At 45.1% G+C, this 25,646-nt stretch overlaps 1 protein-coding gene across 1 annotated transcript; it reads left to right on the forward strand.

The window, feature by feature from the left end:
* The first annotated feature begins 429 nt into the window (after window positions 1-429).
* On the forward strand, window positions 430-1,380 carry LOC140190150 (C3a anaphylatoxin chemotactic receptor-like). Its single transcript, XM_072246661.1, has one exon. It carries the CDS (start codon window positions 430-432, stop codon window positions 1,378-1,380), a length of 951 nt encoding a protein of 316 aa, XP_072102762.1.
* The last annotated feature ends 24,266 nt before the right edge of the window (window positions 1,381-25,646 follow it).

Raw genomic sequence — 25,646 nt, forward strand, 5'->3', positions numbered from 1 at the left:
AAAATAACGGCTGTGTTCGGGTGGATACCCTTCATAGGGAACGCCTCCGTGGCACTTTGTTTCACGTGGGGAGGATAAAACACGGGCAGCCACCACAAGGTATTTGACAGTTCTGGGCGGCCGGGGTCCAGCGGCAAGTAATGAAAGAAGATTGTGGTCTCTGCGCTGCAGCAGACTTACTCCACCTTCACTGCCATATTACGTGTCCTGTTTCCGTTCCGTGTGGCTATCTTCCTTCTTCGTTCTCTCCTTCTCTCCTCAATACCTCTTCGCTCAATTATTCAACCCTCTAACTTCCACAATTTTTCCACCACCAGATCAGACATATCGCTCTCTGAAGGAGTGTCCAATTCGACGTTCACTGGGAATCTCTCCCCCAACAATTTCGCGGCCGGTAGATTCAGAATGGAGTGGGGAGCACCTTCCGTCATGACAACGGTCATCCTCATCCTTACCGTCCTACTGGGCGTCCCGGGAAACGGCGCAGTCATCTGGGTGACGGGCTTCAAGATGAAAAGTAACGTCTGGAATGTGTGCTTCCTGAACCTGGCTGTGGCTGACCTGATTTATTGCCTGTGTCTCCCCTTATACACCATTCCCCAGCTTAAACCCATTTATTTTTGGCTGGTTCTATTACCCACTATGTTCCTAGTCGCTTTTGCCAGCCTATATCTGTTATGCCTGATCAGCATCTACCGCTGCCTGGCTATTACACGGCCCATATGGTTCCAGCAACATCTGAGCCTCGCATGGGTTCGTGTGACCTGCTTCGTGGTCTGGGTCATAGCCATCGTCATCTTTATGCTTGTATTCTTCTCTGGGTATTTTTCCGTGTGTGCGCTAATTTGGATCACGTTCACCTTCGCCCTCCCGCCTCTTGTAATTATGATCATTTGCTACGCCTTCGTTGGCCGGAGGCTGCAAGGGGTCAGGCTCGCTGAGTCCAGGAAGCCCATACGCCTGATCATGACCGCGGTCGCCGCATTTATGATCTGCTGGCTCCCCAGCACTCTCTACGCCCTCATATCAAACGACTACATGCAGAGTCATTTTAACTGGTATATACTCACTGAGGCCCTGGCCTCATTCAACAGCGCCCTCAACCCTCTTATCTACGTCTTCGCCGGCAGCGACTTCCGTCAGGTCTTCAGGCGCTCCATGTTTGCCTCGCTCCTGCTGGCCTTCACCGAGCATGAGCCAAAGGGTGAGACCGAGACCCGCAATTCCACCTCAAATACGAATGTCTATAGAATACCTCGTGGGCCCTCAGCCGACCAATATCTCCTGACTACAGACACAGTGGACAGTCGGCTGCAAATATGGTCAGCACTGGAGGCTTTCCTGTACGCTTCTTCCAATCTCTTAGAACATAGAGCGTAGAACAGTACAGCTCAGGGACAGGCCATTCGGCCTACTATTGTCGGATCAATTAAATTATTAAATTACTGGCCAATTAATCTAATCCCCTCTGAATACCCAATGTCGATATCCTTCCAATTAGCTCATTTCGCCGACATAAACATCCCTGAAAAGTCTCTAAGCTATCTGTCTTTACCATCATCCCAGTTTGCGTATACCAAGCATGCACCACTCTCTGTGTAAACTACTTGCCCCTCCCATCTCCCTTGTAATTACGCCGTCTCCTCTTAAATACATGGCCTTTGGTGTTAGACATTTCAACCTTCGGTAAAATATACTGTTGGTCTCTGCCTTTCATAACCTACCAAAATTCCATCAGGTCTCCCCTCTCTTTTCGCTGGCCCAGTCTTCATTCGGATACAACAATCCATGGTCTCGTCCACTGTCGAGATGAGGCCACACTCAAGTTGGAGGAACAATAACTTATATTGCATTTGGGTACATCCAACTTGCTGACATGTACGTAGATTTCTCAAAATTCCAGTCATGCCCTCCCTCCTACACCGCTCCCCATCGCCTTTTTCCTCTCTCACATTGCCTGCACATCTCCTCCCTCTGTTGCTCCTTCCACCTTATCTTTCCTTCATGGGCTTCTTTCCACTCCCCTTCTCGAGCCCTATATTTCTTTCACCAATCAACTTTCCAGCTCTTTACTTTATCCCTTGCCCCGGTTTGACGTATTACCTTGCGTTTCACTCTCCCCCTCCCTATCTTTTAATTCTGCACCTCATCTTTTCCTCACGGTCCTGCTGAAGGAACTCAACCCGAAAGGTCGAATGCACATTTCTCCATAAATCTTCAGAAATTTCTGTTTGTTTCTCAGAATTCCACCATCTGCAGTTTCTCTGTTTGTAATCTGGCACATCCATTCCACATCAACTCTGTCTAGGCCTTTCAATATTCCAAATGATTTAATGACATCACATTCATCCTTCTGAATTCCAGAGATACAGACCCGGAGCTATCAAAGCTTCTTTCTATGATGACCTTTTCATTACCGGAATTATCTTTCTGAACCTCTCCTGAACCCGCTCCAACGCCAGCACTTCTTTTCTTAGATGAGGAGCGCAAACTGTTCAGAATACTCAAGCGAGGACTCACCGGTGCTTTATAAAGCCTCAGCATCACATCCCTGCTCCTGTATTCCAGACCTCTTGAAATGAACACTACCATTACATTTGCCTTCTTCACCACCGATTCTACGTATCAGACCATAAGGCCATAAGACAAAGGAGCAGAAGTCTGCCATTCGGCCCATCGAGTCTCCTCAGCCATTTTATCATGAGCTGATCCATTCTCCCATTTAGTACCACTCCCCCGCCTTCTCACCATAATCTTTGATGCCCTGGCTACTCAGGTACCTATCAATCTGTGCCTTAAGTACACCTAATATCTTGACGTCCACTGCTGCCCGTGGCAACAAATTCCATAGCTTCACCACACTCTGGCTAAAAAATTTCTTCTCATTTCTGTTCTGAATGGGCGGCCTTCAATCCTTAAGTCATGCCCTCTCGTACTAGACTCCCCAATCATGGGAAACAACTTTGCCATATTCGCTCTGTCGATGGCTTTCAACTTTCGAAATGTTTCTATGAGGTCTCCCCTCGTTCGTCTAAACTCCAAGGAATACAGTCCAAGAGCGTACAAACGTTCTTCATATGTTAACCCTCTCATTTCCTGAATCATTCTAGGGAATATTCTCTGTACCCTCTCCAACGTCAGCATGTCCTTTTCTTAAATAAGGAGACCAAAACTGCCCACAGTACTCCAAGTGAAGTCTCACCAGCGACTTATAAAGCCTCAACATCACATTCCTGCTCCAATACTCTATTCCTCTTGAAATGAATGCAAACATTGCATTTGCCTTCTTCACCACCGACTCAACCTGGAGGTTAATCTTACGGCTATCCTGTGTGAGGACTCCCAAGTCCCGTTGCATCTCAGAAGTTATAATTATTTCCCCATTTAAATAATAGTCTGCCCGTTCATTTTTTTTCTGCCAAATTGCATCACCAAACACTTGCCAACACTGTGTTTCATTTGTCACTTCTCTTTGTTTCCTCAGCACCACCGGCCCCTCCACCTACCTTCGTATCGTCAGCAAACTTAGCCACAAATCCACCTATTCCATAATCCCAATCGTTGATGTACAAATTAAAAAGAAGCGGCCACAGCACGGACCCCTGTGGAACACTACTGGTAACCGGCAGCCAACCAGAATAGGATCCCTTTATTCCCAGTCTCTGTTTCCTGCCAATCAGCCAACGCTCTTTCCACGTATTTAACTTTCTCATAATCCCATGAGCTCTGATCTTGTTAAGTAGCCTCATGTGTGGCACCATGTGAAAGGCCTTCTGAAAATCCAAATATACAACATCCACTGCATCTCCCTTGTCCAACCTACTTGTAATTTCTTGAAAAAATTGTCATATCTTTGTCAGGCAGGATTTTCCTTTAAGGAATCCATGCTGAGTTCTGCCGACCTTGTTATATGTCTCCAGGTGCTCTGTAACGTCATCCTTGACAACTCGTTTCTGCATACCACGACACGGTTTATCCTACCCCACCCCATCCCCCATTCAATCCCTTCCTACCTATGATCGTGACACTTCTCACGCTCTTAAACTTTTCGATGATTTTAAGTTCCCTGACCCCACCTTTTTATTTTTCCCATGCATGTCCAGTCCCTATATACTTCTATTACCCATCGGGAAGGTCGTAAAGATCTCCGCTTCTTTTTGGATTCGACGCCTAATCAGTTCCCCTCTGCCACCATTCTGCTCCTTATAGCGGAATTAGTTCTTACTCTTAATAAGTCTTCCTCCAAAGTAAAGGTGTAGCTATGGGCACCCGTATGGGTCCTAGATATACCTGTCGTTTTGTTGGTTTTTGCAACAATCTATGTTCCAAACCTATTCTGGTATCTGTCCCCAACTTTCCCTTCGCTACATCGACGACTGCATTGGTGCTGCTTCCAGCACGCATGCTGAGCACGTTGACTTAATTAACTTTGCCCCCAACCTTTACCCTGCCCTCACGTTTACCTGGTCCATTTCCGACATCTACCGCCCCTTTTTAGATCTTTCTGTCTCTATCTATGTTGACAGCTTATCTATAGATGTCTACTAGAGGCCGACTCACTCTCACAGCTATCTGGACTATTCCTCTTCTCACCCTGTCTCTTGCAAAAATGCCATCTCCTCCTCGCAATTCCTCCGTCTCCGCCGCATGTGCTCTCAGGATGAGGCTTTTCATTCCAGGACGAGGGAGATGGCCTCCTTTATTAAAGAAAGGGGCTTCCCTTCCTCCACCATCAACTCTGCTCTCAAGCGCATCTTCCCCATTTCACGCACATCTGCTCTCACTCCATCCTTCCGTCACCCCACTAGGAATAGGGTTCCCCTGATCCTCACCTACCACCCCACCAGCCTCCAGGTCCAACATATTATTCTCCGTAACTTCGGCCACCTGCAACGGGATCCTACCACTAAGCACGTCTTTCCCTCCTCCCCCTCTCTGCTTTCCGCATGGATCGCTCCCTTCGCGACTCCCTTGTCCATTCGTCCCTCCATCCCTCCCCACTGATCTCCCTCCTGGCACTTCTCCTTGCAAGCGGAACAAGTGCTACACATGCATTTACACTTCCTCCCTTACCACCATTCAGGGCCCCAGACAGTCCTTCCAGGTGAGGCGACACTTCACCTTTGAGTCGGCTGGGGTGATATACTGCTTCCAGTGTTCCCGATGTGGCCTTCTGTATATTGGTGAGACCCAATGCAGACTGGGAGCTCGTTTTGCTGAACAGCAACGCTCTGTCCTCCAGAGAAAGCAGGATCTCCCAGTGGCCACACATTTTAATTCCACATCACATTCCCATTCTGATATGTGTATCCACGGCCTCCTCCACTGTAAAGATGAAGCCACACTCAGGTTGGAGGAACAAAACCTTATATTCCGTGTGGGTAGCCTCCAACCTGATGGCATGAACACTGACTTCTCTAACTTCCGCTAGTGCCCTACGTCCCCCTCGTACCCCATCCGTTATTTATTTATATACACACGTTCTTTCTCTCTCTCTCCTCTTTCTCCTTCTGTCTCTCTGACTGTACCCCTTGCCTATCCTCTGTGTTTTTCCTCCCTCCCCCTTTTCCTACTGCCTGGGCCTCCTGTCCCATGATCCTCTCATATCACTTTTGCCAATCACCTGTCCAGCTCTTAGCTCCAACCCTCTCTCTCCTGTCTTCTCCTATCATCTTGGATCTCCCCCTCCTCCTCCCACTTTCAAATCTCTGACTAGCTCTTCCTTCAGTTAGTCGTGACGAAGGGTCTCAGCCAGAAACGTCGACTGTACCTCTTCCTAGAGATGCTACCTGGCCTGCTGCGTACACCAGCTGCTTTGATGTGTGTTGCTTGAGTACTTTCTCTGTCGTAATTGTGACTGCTCACACTTCTCTTCCCTGCCACCTTTGAGTGTCCGTTATACGGATGATTTTCTCCTCAGTGAGGACTGATGCAAAATACTCGTTCAGTTCCACCGCCATCTCCTTATCTCCCATTACAATTTCTCCAGCATCATTTTCTATCGGTCCTATACCTAGCCTCACCTGTCTTTTTCTCTTCATATACTTGAAAAAGCTTTTAGTATCCTCTTTGATATTATCTGCTAGCTTCCTTTCATAGTTAATGCTTTCCCTCTTAATGACCTTCTTAGTTTCCTATTGCAAAGTTTTAAAAACTTCCCAATACTCTGTCTTCCCACTAATTTTTACTTCCTTGTATGCCCCCTCCATTGTTGTAACTTTGACTATGGCTTTTTCCATTCAAAAATTTCTTCTTTTTTGGAATACACCTGTCTTGCACCTTTCTCACTTCTCGCATAAACTCCAGCCACTACCGCTCTGCCGTCCTTCCTGCCAGTGTCCCTTTCTAGTCAACTTTGACCAGTTCCTCTCTCATGCCACTGTAATTTCCTTTACTCCACTGAGATACTGACACATCGGATTTCGGCTTCCCTTTTTTCCGATTTCACAGTGAACTCAATCATGTTATGATCATTGTCTCCTAAGGGTTCCTTCATCTCAATTTCTCTAATCACCTCGGGTTCATTACACAATACCCAATCCAGTACAGCCGATCCCCTAGTGGGATCAACAACCTGTTCTAAAAAGCCATCTCGCAGACATTCTACAAATTCTCTTTCTTGAAATCCAGTGCCGACCTGATTTTCCCAATCCATTCGCATGTTAAAATCTCCCACAATTTTCATAACATTGCCCTTCTGTCAAGGTTTTTCCATTTCCTTTTGGAAATGTGTAGTCCACATTACTGCAGCGGTTTGGAGATCTATAAATAACTGCCATCAGGGTCTTCTTACCCCTGCGATTTCTTCGCTCAACCCATAAAGATCCCGTACCTTCCGATCCTATATCACCTCTTTTTAATCATTTAATATCATTTCTTACTAATAAACCCACGCCTCCCCCTCTGCCTACCTTCCTATCCTTCCGGTACAGCGTGTGTCCTTGGACGTTCAGCTCCCAGAGACATGCATCATTTAGCCAGTTCTCAGTAATGGCCACAATATCATACCTGCCAATCTGTAGCTGTACGACAAGGTGATCCACCTTATTCCTTATGCTGCGTGCATTTCAATATAACACCTGAAGACCAGTATGTGGTACTTTTCGCTTTGGTTTCGCTGCAACCTTATTACACTGCAACTCATCCCGATGGCTACAAATTTGCCCCATCACCTGCCTGTCTTTCCTGGCATTTTTACTGCTCACTATCTTGGATTTGTTTATGTTTTCTCCTTCCTCCGCTCTATCATTCCGGGTCCCATCGCCCTGCCAAACTAGCTTAAACCCTCCCTAACAGCTCTATTAAATCTTCCCGCAAGGATATTGGTCCCCTTCGCGTTCAGTCGTAACCTGTCCCTTTTGAACAGGTCATATTTCCCCCAGAAGAGATCCCCATTATCCAAGAATCTGAAACCCTGCCCCCTGCACCGCTCTCCAAGCCATGCATTCATCTGCCTGATCTTACTATTCTTGCCCTCGCTCGCACGTGGCACAGGTAGCAATCCCGAGATTACTACCCTGCAGGTCCTGCTTCTCAGCTTCCTTCCTAACTCCCAGAAATCTCTCTTCAGGACCTCCTCCCTTGTCCTATCTATGTCATTGGTACCAACATGTACCAAGACAACTGGCTTCTCGCCCTTCCCCTTCAGAATATTCTGGACCCGATCCGAGACATCCCGTACCCTGGCACCTGGGAGGCAACACATCATGCGGGTATCTCTATCAGGCTCACAGAATCTCCTGTTCGTTCCCCTGACTATGGAATCCCCTATGACTACCTCTCTGTAGTTCCGATAACTACAAATTAACCTTTAAATGTTTCCTTTGCATCTCTGATTTTCGGATTTTCTCCCCATTTAGAAAATAGTCAACACATTCTTTCTGCTTCCCAAGTGCATGATGATACATTGTCCAACATAATATTTTATTTTCCACTTTCATGCTCATTCCGCAAGTCTGTCTAAGTCCTTCGGCATCCTATCTGTTTCAACGCTGACTGCCGCCCCATCATTCATCTTATCAACTTCAAACTTGGCAAAAAAGCCATCTATTCCGTCATCTAAATTACTGATACACAGCATTAAAAGAAGCGTGCCCGGCACCAAACCCTGCAGAACACCGCTAGTTACTGGCAACCAACCATAAGAGTATCCTTTCATTCCCACTCACAGCCTCCTACCAATTCACCAATGCACTAACCACGCCAGTAACTTCTAATTTGGTAAGCAGCCTCAGTTGTGGCATCGTGTCAAAGGCCATCAGAAAGTCGAAACATACAGCATCCTCTGCATCCACTTTTTATATCTTATGTATCCTCAAAAATCTCCAACAGGTAAGATTTTCCCTTGGGAAAACCATGCTGACTTTGCCCTATCTGGTCCTGTGTCGCCAAATAAATTCCTTTACTCCATTGAAGTACTGCTACATCACCCTCCATTTTCTCCCTATCAAATTTCAATTTGAATTCAGCCATATTGTGATTACTGCCTCCGATTTATTACATAACCCAGTCCAGTATAGCTGATCACCAAGTAGGCTCAATGAAAAAGTGTTCTACAGAGCCATCTCCCAGGCATTCAACAAACTCACTCCCTTGAGATCCATTTCCAACCTGATTTTCCCAATCGAACTGCATGTTCAAATCACCCATGACAATCATAAAATTGCCCTTTTGACATGCCTTTTTTATTTCCTGTTGTAATCTGTGGTCCACATCCCAGCTACTCTTAGGGCGCCGATGTATATCTGCCATCAGAGTTATTTTACCCTTGCAGTTGCTTAACTCAGCCCAGAGGGATTCAAAATCTTCCGATTCTATGTCACATCTTTCTACTGATTTGATGCCAGTCTTTGCCAGCAGAGCCGCGCCACCCCCTCCGCCTTCCTTCCTATCCCTCTAATACAATGTGCAGCCTTAGATATTTAGCTCCCAACTGCAATCTTCCTTCAGCCAGGGCTTGTAATGTGCACAATATCGTACCTGATCATTTCTAACCGTGCAACAGGATCATCTACCTTATTTCTTTTACTCCGTGGTTTGAGATGTAGCATATTGCGGAATGTATTTGCTCCTATTTTTTGATTCTGCATTTCTAACGCACCTATAATCAGCCGGCTGGCTGCAATTATGTCCAATCATCTGCCTACCATTCCTGACTGCACGCTATTTTTGTTTGGTTTTTATTTTTTGCCACCGTCCTATCCTGAGTTTTTAAAGTCAACATCAATCCAATACTTAAGATATATCAATGCAATCTGACCAGGACAGAGGTTATCTTTGCGAAACTTTCTGGAGGAAATCACTTCAGCAATGTGGACTAAGCTGAGGTCTACCGACAGATGGAGATGGAAGAAGAGTCCAAAGTATTTCTCAGTATTAATACTCACAAACAGCCTTATCGCTGTAATAGGCTTATTTGGCAGTAAAATCTACACCTGCTCTCAGGCAGAATACTATGGGCCAGGTATTGCAAGGCTCCCAGGGAGTTAGAGACATCATGGTTACCAGTAGATATGACAATGAACATCTCCAAAGTCCATGAAACCGTTGAAACGATTAAAAGATTTGGGGCTCTGAGCACGACACATATTCTGTACACTTCTGCCAACTACCTGTCATTTAGATCATTCATTTAGAATTTAAGCGTATATGAAGTCACTATGGAAGAGAAATATCAATGGTTTACATTGTAATGGGCATTGAGGGAATAATGAATTGTTTTTAAATGAGAACTCGAAATCTATAAGCATTTATCTGTAATTAACGTACTCTGTGTGACTGAAATGCGCCCTGCAGCCGAGATACAAAAATAACTGTATTTGTACTTCCTTGTTCTGAGAATTTTCATGTTTCTGCGTTTGCGCCAGCTTGCCTGATATACCTTCGAGAACTAACACTTAGGTAAAATGTATAGCTGCTCAACGACATTTTTTTTGCTACTTCGCTGTTCGGTAGCGTTGCTGGAGTTCCGCTAAAAATACTGAGAAACTGATTGCTAAGCTTTGCCTTGAAGTCGTCATGCAGAATGCAGTGTACTACTTATACATGGTCTTCCAAAATGTTAGACATTGTTCTCTGTAAATGCTAGACAAAGGTTCAAATAAAGAATTATCTGGTCATACAATGTCGCGAGGCACGTGACCATAGTGTTGTAAAAATCCACCTCAGTGTCTCTTCTCACGTACCATTCATGTATAAATATGACCGAGATTTCTTGTATGACAGAGTCCCAAGACCCCGCTTTCAGGGGTTGGGGCTCGCTTTGATATCATGTATCAATAAAGATTATCGGAAGCAGCTTCTTCGAGTCCGAGTATGCTATTTCCGCGACAAATTGGCGATGAGGATGTGATCATCTTTAGTATCCAAACACGTTCCAAGTCAGGAGGGAATTGCTGGACGGGTACTATTTTAGCCGGATCTCTGAAAAAAGAACCCGAGCGGAAAGAGGGGAGCTTCCAAGGGGACTGAAATTGTAAAAGGAAGAGTACCGTTCAGAAGATGAAGGAACGGAGAAGTTGCTGAGGAAACTCTAAACCGGTGAGCGCTGCAGAGAAGCTCTCGGGGAAATAAGCGGGCGCGCGGCGTAACTCTTCTTTTTCAGACGATGGGAACTGTCTGCAGTCGGGCGTCTGCTACTGCTCCTGCAGACCCGCCCCAACGAGCAAGATCGCGTTGGGCCTTGAACGTAAGTAGGAAAACCGTGAAACGGATGAAAACTGTGAAGAAATCTCGGCAGAATGGAGGAGATCCCTTGATACCCCCGGAGTCACGAGCAGACACGGTAATTCGGGAAACAGGTGACGACCGATACGCTGTAACTTTTAGCAAAGATCTGTACGGCTGGTCGCAGGGAGACCGGCCGTACGGAGGGAGTTTTAAAATTGATTTGCAACAGACCTGTTGGGACGAGGTAGCGAATGGAAATGGGAACCCTAAGTGTGATTTTGAGAATATGATGGGATGTTTTGGGAAATGGATGCAGGTGGCAATGAGACACCAGCCCCATAAACAAAAGAGAAAGAAAGAAAAAGAGGAGGAGCACCCTGTCACGAAGAGTCTCGATGAAAAGCAAGGCCCGGCACCACCAACCGCTCCGCCACCCTACCCACCCAGATCCCACCCCCGCCCCCCCCCCCAACGATGCGGGCACACGTACCATTATACCCCCGGATACCGCAAATGGTATCTCTCGAAAGGAGAGATTCTGGTCCTAATATTCTACCAAATGGACTGATAAACGAGATAATAGAGATGGTAGCAGCCTGGGTCAGCAGAGTAACCGCACTCGGGAACAATCGGCACATCAGCTCCTGCTGAAGGAGCTGATAAACCCGCACAAGGGGCAGGCGGAGGTGAAGGCAGGGAGGTATAACTGGAGGAAGGGGTACAAACCAGACACATGTCTCAACGAATGGCCATTCACTCCTCCACCTCTCCGACAGTTCAGCCTCCAACAATAATGATAGGAGAAACAGCAATATTAAAGCCATGGACGCCTGCAGAGGCCTGAGCTTTTGTAGCTGAGCTCCCTAATCGAATAAAAAGACCAACAGCGTTCCTCAGTTGGTTGGAACAAATGTGCGAAATTTATAAGCCTCTCCCGGTAGATTTGCGGACTCCTTTTCAAACGTGCCTATGAATACTCCTGGGCAGCTTCGAAAGATACATTCCAGGTTCCGCCCGGGAAGAATGCAGATTAGCGGAAAGATGATGAGAAAACACCACAGGGTAACGAATCCCTGTGTTCTTGGCTGTCCAGTAGAGGGAAGGACGCCATATTGTGGGCAGCACAACGGCATAGGGTCTTAGGAGAAGTGACTAGATGCTTTCAGAAGAAGGTTGAAGGAGCCCCTGGTTTTATAGCTCGGTTTAAGAATACGTGAGAGGAGTATGCCGGAGTTCCCTTAGAGGAAAATGGGCTATTGGCCATCCAGACTCTGCAAAATTTAATGTTGCCCCAACAAGGCAGATTTTTAAAATGCGAGATTTGAACTGGCAGGCTACACCTTGGTCAAAACTAGTCACTACTTTGATAAACATGGAAAGGGAGGGAATCTTCGTCGCACTCGGGATGGCCTTCAAACGCATTAGACAAAATTTTACCTACAGGAACAGGAGAGGGGAAAAGAAAAACGGAGAACATAGAAAAAGAGAGTTGAAAGATCCCAGGATATGTGCCGAAGATGTGGGGAAAATGGACATTGGGCCAAAGAGTGCCGAATTCGTGCAAAGCAGGGTCGAAGTACTTCCTATAAAGAACCCACAGAATGGACTGGACAAAACGAGAGAAGGGTGACCTCCTTCTCTTATAGCAACCCTTTCCCACTGGAATATGGGTCCCAGGGGAGGTGGTGGTATAGGGAACGGTCATATCACTTTCCCAAGACTCCGAAACGCAACCCATGGTAAATCTTAGAGTAGGAGACACTCACTTGGTGGACACTGGCGCTACCCTGTCCTCTGTACCCCCACCCTGGGATTACCCCTGAGCCAGAACAGGTTAGGAACCGTAGTGGTAGCCGGAATCCCACTGTCAGAACTCTTATCGAAGAAGTTCCCCTTGTCCCTGGGAGACACTTGTATACAAGAAACTTTGATAGTCTCCAATACTACTCCCTTGCCGCTGTTGGGATGCCAAGCTCTGTGTAAGGTAGGAACTACTATTTACCGCTCTCCTCAGGGCATGTACATGGAAGTACCCTCGCCCCGGACGCATCAGTTAACGTCCCTGTTTCTCAACCACGAGGCCAAACTCGACCTGGTATTGTAATGCTGGCAACTCGAGGGCAACCCCGACACAGTTAAGATGTACCGGCTGCGGCCAGAACTTGAGGGGCTGGCGCCGACGGCTCGCACTGAAGCTTTGTGGGGCTTGTTGCAAGTGGTCCGATACTACTCCCGTTTACACTGCACCGCCTGGTACACAACGACAGATGATCCAGAATACCGAGAAAAGGCGTACACCCACGAAGGGCTGAAAGCTGAGATACACCCAGACCCTTATCTATATTTTGAGAAGGAAGGGCTGGGTATCCCGTTACGCCTGACCGCAGAGTAGCAACCCCTGTCCCACCTGGGACCTGCGTCAATACCTCACCTACCCCTTGCTGTACGGCCTCCCTATCAGGAGAAACAGATAGGCCCAATGATGAAACGGTTGCAATCAGCCCCTATTATCGAGTGCATTGGGGACTTTGAATGGAACGGGCCTGAGGAGGGAAGAATACACCTTCCGGGAACATCCCGCCAGTTGGAGGACACCCTAACCGAATTTCAACGACAACAACTGCCCGAGCCGCCAGGCCATAGGAGCCCTTCAGCATTGGAAAGGGTAAATGCAGACTTGTGGGCCCTCCACAAGACACACGTGGGTCGAGTGCTCACTGCGAGAGACCTCTGTGTCAAGCTAAAAATGAATGCTGTATTACCATGTGTTAGGCAGTATCGACTAGCAGCTAAGGCAGAAGAAGGCATAGCCCCGGTCAGGGACTCTCTGCTCCAACAGGGGGTTCTCAAGCCTACCGTCAGCCCCTGTACACACCAGTACTGCCTATACCTAAAGTTGGACGGCCCAATGAGCATTGCAATTCCCATAGCACCGGTGGTACCTGACGTCAGTATGATTGTTTCATCCATTCCCTCTGATGCTACTGTCTACACTGTGGTCGACCTGTGCTCCGCGTTTTTTTTCTATTCCTCTCCATCCGGATAGCCAGTATTTGTTTGCCTTCACATACAAAGGGCATCAGTATACCTGGACCCGATGCCCCAGGGGTATACCGAAATTCCGGCCGTGTACGCTGCTGCCGTTGAACATGACTGAGACAAGTGTCATCTGGGAGAAAGTTCTATATTAATACAATACGCCGACGATCTGTTGGTGGCGTCAGCTACACTGGCAGAGTGTGTAAAAGACTCAGTGACCCTACTCCAGTTCCTAGCTGCCCGAAGTCATTGGTGGCTAAATCCAAGCTGCAATTTTGTCAGTCACAAGTGCAGTACCTCGGGTTTTCATTGAAGGCTGGGAATCGAGAGATCGGAGCGGACCGAATACAGACCATTTTACGGATACCGACGCCAAAAACGAAAAAATTCGGGTCGACGGTCAGCTAACAACAGGCAGAGTCCAGCGGGACTGAGGATGTAGTGGTTGACCGGAGTGGTGTTCATAGGAGCGTTGATTCAGGTGGTGGGAGGGAGCAACACTAACACCTTATTGTTTCTCTGCCATCCGTATGCTAATAGGTAAAGCAGGGAGCATGCTGCGTATGGGCCGAAATTCCCCAGCTGGTAAAACGATGATCCGTATGTCGGTGGACCGTCTTAACCTAAGTGAAGTGACATCAGTAGTTTTGTTTAGTGGGGGCAGGAATGGTTGCAGTGTCAATGGTTCTGAGAACTGGCCAGGATGGCCTTCTGGCTTTGAAGGATGGTACTATCGGCCTTCTTCCCGCAACCCGTCCAACCTATGGTCAGGAGTTAGTGTAACTCCACCGCAGCGGAACAGTAAAAAAAAACTTCTGTTACTGCAATAAGAATTAGAGCTGCCCTTACCAAGTAGGGGATTTCTCCTGCTCAAAAATAAGACTGCCTCTGATGACACTCTACCCCGTCCCCTTAATGGCAGTTACCCGAAATGATGGAAGACACAGCCGGCAAGGAGCATCTGCTGAGGTGAAGAGGTGTACCCAGGGAAGAAAATACCATTCTGCGATGCATATAAATTCCCTTATGAGGAGGAGGAGAAAATACCACAGTAAAGAGTGTTAATCTCGAAGATTAACAAGGAGGGAACTATGGAAGAAAAATATCAAAGCTTTACATTGTAATGGACATTGAGGGAATAATGAATTGTTTTTAAATGTTAAATCGAAGTCTATAATCATTTATCTGTAATTAATGTACTCTGTGTGACTGAACTGTGCCTTGTAACAGAGATATAAAAAATCTCTATCTGTAGGTCTTTGTTCTGAGAAGTTTTATCCGTCTGCGTTTGAGCCAGCTTGCCTGATATATATTTGAGAACCAAAACTTATGTAAAATGTGTAGCTGCTGGAGGAGTTTTTTTTTTTTTTTTTTTGCTTCTTCGCTCTTCGGTAGCGTTGCTGGAGTTCCAGCAAAGTACTAAGAAACTGATTGCGAAGATTTGCCTTGAAGTCGTCATGCAGGATGCAGTGGACTAATTATACATTGTTCTCGAAAATGATAGACATTGTTTTCTGTATATTTGAACGCTAGACAAAGGTTTAAATAAGGAACTATCTGGTCATAAATTGTCCTGAAGCACGTGACATTTACTTCTGTAAAAATCCACTTGTATCTCTTGTCACGTACCATTCATGCATAAGTATGGCTGAGTTTTCTTGTTTGACAGAGTCCTAAGACGCTGATTTACGAACTTGGGCTCTCCATGATATCATGTGTCAATAAAGATTTTCCGAAGCGGCTCCCTTCGGGTCTGTGTACTCTTTTTCCGCGACAGTCACGAATCACTCTAGCACTCATCATGTCTACTGGCAATGTTGGAACACAAGTGTGGAGGAGATACAGACTCCCAATGAAGAGATGGTGACCAGAGTTCGTTTATAAAATTCGAACAGAACATTCATCGCTTGGTGGATTGCCACCGTGAGACGTAGCATTCCCAAAACTGGGATCGCGCGATCACGTCTAATTGGAAGACTGCTAACATAAGTAACATGGAATCTCCGAGCCTATCAAAATAAAATGAGCAAGTCTAAACAGAAAGCACCGGGACCGCATCCCAAAGAGCGAGTCACTCGAGAAAAAAAAAGTAGGAAGAAATGTCAATCATTGACGTCTCGTTAAAGTTAACGAATTCGGGTGCGCCAATACTCTCAGAGCTCAACACGCTCCTGGACTCCGCAAAGTCAGCGGCATTACGACCCGAGTAGGCGGTCACTTCCGACGGATGTACTGTATACGTGCGGCTGCTCTCCTCTTACGCAGATGAAAAGACGTTTTCCATCTTCTGAGATTAATGTGATTATTGGAGTGTATTTTGTATTGGTTTCCTTCAGGTTTTCGGTATTTCTTTCTTGTGGCCGATTGCCGGTGGGCTGAGCAGGTAATTGTTGCATGTAGAAGGCGATGTTGGGGAATTTGGAGTCACTGTCCCTGTTCCTTTCAGAAAGTAAGGGGTCGAAAACCTAATGTGTACGGAGTCTATGATTGTTATTGTGGCCGATTCTTTTTTTAATGCCCGCAAGGGGGAATATTGGGGTCCTCGAGTTACTTTTCTATTTTTTCCGTGCCGAATACTCTGGGGGAGTCGATGTGTTTTCTTTCATCAACATCTACGGTCTTTCTGTATTTAATCGCTATCCGTAGTAAACAAATATCATCATTTAATCACACATGCAGCGAAAATAAGAGAGATGACAGTGATATGATTAAATTATACTGAGTCAACACCCTCCACTATGTCAACAATTCACAATTTCACCCAGGGGGCGACCCTGCTGTTTGTCCTGGGGTTAAGAACTGGGGAAGAAGGCGGGACCACGAACATCAGAAGCCCCACCCACCCACCCGACTCAACTTTTTAAATTAGTTGGCTTCTTAATGCAGTCTGTCCTTCTCTCCTCAGTGACAGGTCCCAACAGCACCACTCCGCTCATTGGTATCTCCCGTCACAGCGCTCTCCCACTCGCTCAGCTCCCACTCAGTGGTCGCGCCCGCGCGTATGAACAAAACATGCCGACGAGATAGAAGTCCATTGCCAATATAGACAACCGGCTTCCACTTGTATCCTTTGGTGGATAAACATCAACCGGGTGCTTTAGCACAACGGACGAGCTAAGCGGTCGGGTGTAGTGAATGCCGATTCACCGCTCGGAAAACAGACGACAGACACGAACACCGCGAGGCCGCGCCGACTTTCCTGAACTGAAAATGCGCAGTGGGTGGGGGCTTCTGGGGAATGTACTCTAGATGTTATTGCTTACAGGGCATGCGCTGCGTTGCGGAGCATCCTGAGGAATATAGTAGATTCGGAATACTTCAACTGCGTATGCGATATAGCTCATGAGCTCTTTGGGAGTCCTGCACCCTCCTGGAAGTTCTTGTTTCACAATCTTATAAGGTCTCAATGATTTCTGCACGTTAGACTAGAAATTGCCAGTACAACTTCAAAAGTTAATTTCATTTATCTATGAGATCCAATAAGGCCGGTAAATTTTCCCCAATCCCAACAGCCCTACAGAAAGATGGGGGTGAACTGCGCCCTTGAATCGCCACAGTCTGTTGAAAGGGACTGCTGGGGCCGAGGATGCAGGGTTCAGAGCCGTTGACGGTGATGGATTTCATTTAACTTGCCCGTGATCGAATGGCAGAGCAGACTTGATCGGCCGGCTGGTCTCATTCTCTTGCCTTAAGGTCTTATGAAGTTGGGACAGCGGATGGCTCTTAGGTGGTTCGTACTGTTCGCTGCCGCCCCGCCCCCTGCGGGAAAAGCAGCAGGGTTGAGTGGGGGTGTTACCGGAATTGTCCGGGCGAGCAAACGATCTGAATTGTGCGGACATACACTGTCCGCCAGTGTTGGAGACTGGTGTCTGACGTCAGGAGTGGCAGGTGAGGGTCTTCTTGTCACACGAGTCAAGCTTGTTAGCCCTGAGCTGTGCCCCAAACCTAGAAGACGAGTCGATCACTCTTAGTTTGGGGTCTATCATTTGACTTGCTTGGCATGGGTGACCCTAACGAGAGCGAAAACATAAATCTCTGACTCCAGCCGTCAAAGCTCGCTGGGCCAGTGAGGCAAGCAAGCCGCCAAACTCAACGACTGTCTTCTTGTGGTCCTGTTGGCCGGCGGTGTGGTAAAGAGAAATGGCTTGGAGAGGGGGCAAGCCCATATCCATTGGATCAGTGAATGTGAGGGGTCGACTAAGGTACTAAGAATCACAAAGGGACGGCCCAGTGATGGGCACTGCAACAACGACTCCCAAGATCAGACACAGAGTGAAGCCCGTTCTACATTCTCTCATCCTATACTTCCAGGGTCAGACACAGAATGAAGGGCTCTCCTAATCGTTCCATAACACATTCCCCGAGTCAGACACAGAGTGCAGCACCCTCCCCACTGTCCCATCACACTCTCCCGGGGTCAGGCAGAGCGTGAAGTTCCCTCCACAGCGTCCAATCGCACACTCTATGGATCAGACACAAAGTGAAGCTCCCTTTACGCCGTCCCATCACCCACTACCAGCGTCAGACACAGTGAGTTCCAGTGAGGAAGAAATCACTGATAGTCTCCATGTACTATCTGTGAAACTCCTGTTCACATATGGTTCGGATTTCTGCAGCATTCATGGACTCACGGTCTCAGACTATATTTTTTTGTCTGAGTGTATTTACTGATATCTTATATGCACGTGCAAACATTTATATTGTTTTGTTATGTTTGCTGTTGGTATTTTTTGTTTACCTTGGCCCCGGAGTAACGCTGTTGCGTTCGGCTATAATCATGTATGCTTGATTAACAATTAAATGAAACTATGAAATGTGGATGCAAAGGCTCATGGCGTCGTAGTTAAACATTGGGGAACGTAATTCCAAAGCATGGTCACACTGGAGACAACATCTCAGAGATTCCCTTCGAGGCACTTCGGCCGAGCGGCAGTGGTGGGGACAGATATGGAACTTTTTCAACGAGAGTATCTTCCCCCTTTGCATCAGGGACCGAGAGAGGAGGCTATCGCTCAGTGCGTTCAGAACACAACATGTTGAAGAATGAAACACGGGAACTGGTCCTACAAGCACACCATTTCTGTGATAACCCGACCCCAAACTACATTAATCTCTTCAAACTTAGTGCATATCTCTTCATTCCATTCAATTTTAGACACCATAGACTATTAGACATAGAAGCAGAATAAGGCCATTCAGCTCATCGAGTCTGATTTATCATCCACCTCAGCAACATTCTCTGGTCTTCTATCCATATACTAGGACACGTTTTCTCAATCGAGAGATCGGCAACCTCCAGGGTAGCGGGGTGGAGATAAATATCTACCAAAAGAGGTGGAAGACGCTCCTTCCCTCCGGTAGCCTGCAGGTCACCATTAGGCACGCTGTAACACATGCTTTGTTCTCCTGATCAGTGTCACATGGAACCGCGAGGGCAGTTGGTATGTGTAGCGGGTGTATGTCACAGATTCTGACTGAGCAACCTGTGATGCCAGGCAGACAATCTCAGAAGGACATTGATAATGGCTGGGTTAAACCATCTTGTAAAGATACTGGCCAGTAGAAGGCACACGAAAACGGCGGCGACTTTCCGGAAGAGAAAATGCGCTTTTGGTGGAAGAACACACACAAAATGCCGGTGGAACGCAGCAGGCCAGGCAGCATCAGAGGAAGAAATACAATCAACGTTTCGGGCCGAGACCTTTCGTCAGGACGAACTGAAAGAAGAGTGAGTAAGAAATTTGAAGTGGTTGTCCTGCTGGATGTAGTCTACAATGCTGTTGCTTACAGGGTGTGCGCTCCGTTGTGAAGGATGTCGGGAAATGTATTAAATGAGGAATAATTCAACCGCGCATGCTCTATAGCAAATGGGGTTAATTTCAGAAATTAACCACGTGGCCTCCTTCTAACTTAACTTCTCAACAATGAAAGGAAATGCTTTGTTATTCACTGCTCTCTGAGTAAAATATTATCTCATGATGTCAACACCTCAACTTCCTAATATTGAGCTTCCTGGAACTACAAACCCAGAGTGTCTCTACCGATGTGGAGTAACTCATCTCTTCTGTTCATTGGGAATTAAGACCGCACCTTTGCTAAATCAGCATCCAAATTCCGCACAAGAAACAACTCCTCAAAATAACTCGATCACCCAATGAATTCGACCGTCCATCACTGTTCAGGTCCTGTGCAAGGCTACTCCCATGCGCCCAAGGGAATTTAACGTCTGAGTGCAAGTATCCAAACCTGCGGAGGACCGCGACGGAGCCGGAGATTTCAGGCAAAGGTGAGATGAATTTCCACGGGATTCAGATAACAGATACTGAGATAGTGTAGACAGTCAGAATCGCTTTCCCATTGTGGGAGCAACATTGAGAGGAAAGCTTATATTTATCATGAGGTCATGAGGACATGATTATTTTGGTATCAGAGAGTGTAATGTCCTGGTTCATATTTTTACCGTTATTTTGTAAGTATTTCATTTTAGTCTTCAGCCTCCAAGTTCACGAAACCAAATCCTTAACTATCGACTCCAATATCTTCCCAACCACTGCGGTCAGACTAATTGGCCTACAATATTCTTTCTTCTTCCTCTCTCCATTTTTGAGGAGTCTAATGACGTTTGCAATTTTACAGTCTTCGGACCTATTCCAAAAACCAGTGATCCTTGAAAGATCATTACGATTGCCTTTGCAATCTCTTCAGCTACCTCTTTCTGAGCACTGGGGTGTACACCATCAGGTCTATGTGACTCATCCACGTTCAGACCTATCAGTTTGCCAAGGATCTTTACCCCAGTAATGTTAACTTCACACACTTCATGATCCACGATACACGAACGGTATGTTGCTTCCGTGCTGCCAGGATAAAGAATGTCTCTGAAACGATCCAAGGACATTCCCAAAGACGACAGGGGACAGCCAAACGTATTACTTCCTATTGGCACGAATAAAATAGGGAGACAAAGTGACGAGGTCCTGAAGAGACATTTTAGGGAATTCGGTAGAAACTAAGAAACAAGACTTTCAGGGTGCTAATCGCTGAATTGCTAACTGTGTCATGCGCCAGTCATTGTAGGAATAGGAAGAATTGGCAGATGATGACGTAATTGATGAACTAGTGCAGAGGGCACGCAGGAACTTAGATTCATCGGACATTGGGATCTCTTCTGGTGAAGGTATGACTTGTACAAAAGGGACTGATTACACCTGAACCCGAGATGGTCCAATATCCTTTCGTGGCTGAAAGAGGATTTTTCAGTAGCTAGCAGCTTAATGTCCAAGGTTTTACAGTGTAGCGCAAGGACAGGCAGGACGGCAGAAGTTGTGGCGTTGGTGTGATGCTGAAAAAAATGAATTGAAATCATTAGTAAGAGGTGACAATGGAAAGAAGGTTATTGAATCTTTGTGGATTCACTGTGAGAATTCGGATACAATCCCGAAAATAATTTGGCTTATTGAGATTTTTCTATCGAGTATCATTTTTCTAATTATTTTTAAACGCTCTACGATTGATATGGCTTTTAAAGAACAGGATGTATTAAGTATTAAATGCTTTCAGGACTTGTTTGTAGAGGGAAGTATCTTATCGTTTGAACAACTCTCAACGAAATACAGTTTACCTAAAACTCATTTTTTTCTTTGATACCTACAAATAAGAGATTTTTGACGGTGTCAAATAAGAATATTTCCCAAAAGCCCTGAGAAGAACCTACTGGATGCATTTTTTAATTTGATTTTTTTTAATAATGGATCTATATCTACTGTCTAAAATATGCTGTAGAGAATGAGAATTGTTCCTTCAGATACAATAAAAAAATACTTTGGGAACAAGATTTACAGATTTCAATTTCTGAGTAAACTTGGAATCAAATTTATAAATTGGTTAACACTTCATCGTTATGTGCCCGCCACTCTGTCCTACAATTTAAAGTGGTACATTGCGCCCATATGACCAAGGATAAATTGCCTCGCTTTTATTTAGGTGTATCTCCGTTTTGTGATCAATGTAATAATGGAGAAGCTTCACTCATTTACATGTTTTGGACATGTCCGAGTCTTGAAAAATATTGGAAAGAAGTACTTCAAACCTTCTTGATACTTTTCAAAATATACTTTAAAACTAATCCTTTGACACTTTTATTTGGTATTGTTGGAGGAAACGATATCATTTTGGAGTCATCTGACTTGCATATTTGGCCTTTATTTATCCTATGGCCAGAAGGACAATCTTGCTCAAATGGAAAGCTGTGTCCCCACCCATTCACTCTCAATCGTCTCGTGATGTCATGTCATGTATAAATGTAGAGAACATTCGATGTTTAATCTCTGAATCCAGCAAAGACTTTCAAACATTGTAGGTAACTTGTGTGAATGATTTTCTAAACATTTGATTTGCTGTTAAACCACAGATGATGACTGAAACTTTTTTTCATTTTTTTCTTTACTAATCATCTTCGGTCTTGGTAGTGAGTAACATTTTTAATATAACAAAATTACTATATTTCAATCTTACGTATTAATTAATCAGTATGAATATAGCGTAAGGAGTCATTATGTGCAATATATTTTTTCCTGTACACTGTATTCTTATATGCAAAATTAATAATAAAAATATTGGAAAGGAGTCGTTGTGGAGAGAATCTTCCTGTTAGGTTGAAAGGAGGTTTAAAAGTTTGAGGGAGCCATGGTTTTCAAGGGATATTGCAAGCTTGGTTTTGAAAAAGATAGGGATCTACAATAAATATATGCAGCTTGGAGTTAATGAGGTGCTCGAGAAATATAAAGAACGTAAAAAAGAATCTTAAGAAAGAAATTGGAAGTGCTAAAATAAGATAGGAGGCTACTTTAGCAAGTAGATAAAAATAAATCCAAAGGGTTTCTACAGTTGTACTAATAGTAAATGGATAGTGAGGGATATAATTGGTCTCTCAGAGAATCAGAGTGGACGGCTATATGGGGAGCCAAAAGAAAGGGGGAGATTTTGAACAATTTCTTTTCTTCGGTATTCACTAAGGAGAAGGATTTTGAATTGTGTAAGGTAAAGGAAACCAGACGGGTATTTATGGAAAGTACGACGATTAAAGTAAAGCAAGTATTAGCGCTGTTGAGGAATCTAAAAGTGTATAAGTTTCTGGGTCTGGACAAGATATTCACTAGGACCTTGAGGGAAGTTAGTGTGGAAATCGCAGGGGCTCTGACAGAAATATTTCAAATATCATTAGAAACGGGGTTGGATGTTGCCAGAGGATTGCCATATTGCTCATGTTGTTCCATTGTTTAAAACGGGTTCTAAGACTATATCTAGCAATTATCGGCTTGTGAGTTTGACGTAAGTGGTGGGTAAATTGATGGAAGTATTCTTAGAGAAGCTATATACAATTATCTGGATAGACAGGGCTGATTAGAGACAGTCATCCTGGATTTGTGCGTGGAAGGTCATGTTTGACAAATCTTATAGAATGTTTGATTAGGTTACTCGGAAAGTTGACGAGGGTAAGGCGTTGGATGTTGTCTGTATGGATTTCAGTAAAGCCTTAGACAAAATTCCACACGGAAGGTTAGTTAGGAAGGTTCAATCGTTAGGCATTAATTTCGATGTAGTATAATGGATTCAGCAGTGGCTGAAAGATGGCAGATAGAGTTTAATGCTGAAAGATGAGAGGTGCTACATTTTGGTGGGACTAATCAAAATAGGACATACATGGTATATGGTAGGGCATTGAAGAATGCAGTAGAACAGAGGGATCTAGGAATAATGGTGCATAGTTCCCTGAAGGTGGAATCTCATGTGATAGGGTGGTGAAGAAAGCTTTTGGTATGCTGGCCTTCATTAATTAGAGCATTGAGTATAGTAGTTGGGATGTAATGTTGAAATTGTATAAGGCATTGGTGTGGCCAGATTTGGAGTATTGTGTACAGTTCTGGTCACCGAATTATCGGGAAGATGTCAATAAAATTGGGAGAGTACAGAGGAGATTTATTAAAACGTTACCTGTGTTTCATCTCCTAAGTTACAGATAAAGGTTTAACAAGTTAGGTCTTTGTTCTTTGGAGCAGAGAATGATGCGAAGGGACTTGAAAGAGGTATTTAAAATTATGAAGGGGATGGATAGAGTTGACGTGGATAGGCTTTTTCCATTTGAGAGTGGGAGAGATTCAAACAAGAGAACATGAGTTGAGAGTTAAAGGGAAAAAGTTTAGGGGTAACATGAGGGGTAACTTCTTTACTCAGAGAGTGGTAGCTGTGTGGAACGAGCATCCAGCAGAAATGGAGCAGGTTTGATGTTGTCGTGTAAAGTAAATTTGGATAGATATATGGACAGGAAAGGAATCGGGGGTTATGGCTGAGTGCAGGTCGGTGGAGCAAGGTGAGAGTAACAGATCGGCACGGACTAGAAGGGCCTAGATGGCCTGTTTCCGTGCTGTAATTGCTATATGGTTATATGGATAGAGCTAAAAAAAAAAAACTGCAAGTGTAAGAAGTCCCTGTCTTAGTCGCTGAAGAACTGAGGGAAAAGTTTAAGGTAAAAGAACCCTAAGGGTAAAGTGATCATATTATGATTGAATTTATCCTGAAGAACTTGCTCTGAACACATGTGTATCAGGTACGACTGCAGAATATAGGTAAGTAGAGTGACCGCAGAATATAGGTAATTAGAGTCATGAGAGAGGCGTTGGCCAGAATAGATAGGAAAAGAACACTTTGGACGTTGGTAGAACCGCAATGGCTGGAATTTCCGGAAGCAGCTCGGAAGGCGCAGAATATAAACATCCCAACAGAAGGAAGTATTCTCAAGGCACAATGAAACAATCGTGGGCAAGAAAAGAAGTTAACGCCAACAGAAATCCAAACGGTAACCAAAAATACAGCGAGATTTACTAGGAATTCAGAGGATTAGGTAGCTTTGAAAAACCAACAGAAGAAACCTAAAAAGTAATTGAAGATGGAATACGAAGGTAAACTGACCAATAAAATTAAAGAGGATACCAAATATTTCCTACGATAAGTAAAGTGTAAAAGAGAGACAAGAATGGATGTTGGGCCTCAGTAAATAAATGCTGTTGAGTTAGTAATGGGGGACACGGAATTGGTAGATGATCTGAATAAATATTTTTCATCTCTACTCACTGTGGAAGACACGAGCAGGATGGGTGTGAATTCACTATTCCTCGACAGCAAGTTCTGGGGTAAATCGAAGGACTGGGATAGATCAGTCATCTGGAACAGATGGAGTAATCACAAAAAGAAACTCTGCACTGTCCCATCATACAATGTCCGGCAGAAATAAATCCCGTGGCCTCTAATAAATGGAAGGTTTTATTCTTCATTCCTCTCTGAGTGAAGTATTATCTCATGATGACAACACGTGAAATTGTGCATATTGAGCTTCTTGTAACTTCAAACCCAGAGTGTTTGGACGGCTGTAAAAAGATGCTGGAGATGTACTAAAGGCGGACGCGCAAACGGCGGACCACCTGAATAGGTATTTTCCATCAGTGTTCACTGTGGAAGACACCAGCATGAAGTGTCGGAATTCACTATTCCTTGATAGAAAGTTCTGGGGAATCAAAAGGTCTGAAGGTAGATAAATCACCTGACCTTATGGGGTCAATTTCAGAAATTTACCACGTGATCGCTTTATCTACTTTACTTCTCAAAAACAAGAGGAAATGTTTTTTCCCTCTGTGCTTTCTGAGTAAAGCATTATCTCATGATTTCAACAACTCAACTTCTTTATATTGAGCTTCCTGGATCTTCAAACCCAGAGAGTCTCTACCGAGGTGGACGAACTCATCTTTTCGCTCATTCGGAACCAAGGCCCCATCTTTACTAAATCAGCATCCAAATTCAGCACAAGACACAACTCCTCGATCTACCTCGAGTACTTAGGAAATCCCACCGTCCGTCTCTGTGCAAGTCCCGTTCAAGATTACTTT

This window comes from Mobula birostris, chromosome 29, assembly GCF_030028105.1.
Source record: "Mobula birostris isolate sMobBir1 chromosome 29, sMobBir1.hap1, whole genome shotgun sequence".
Lineage (NCBI taxonomy): Eukaryota > Metazoa > Chordata > Chondrichthyes > Myliobatiformes > Myliobatidae > Mobula > Mobula birostris.

Coding starts and splice junctions, on each gene's coding strand:
- LOC140190150 (XM_072246661.1), top strand. CDS start 430: ATGACAACGGTCATCCTCATCCTTACCGTCCTACTGGGCGTCCCGGGA.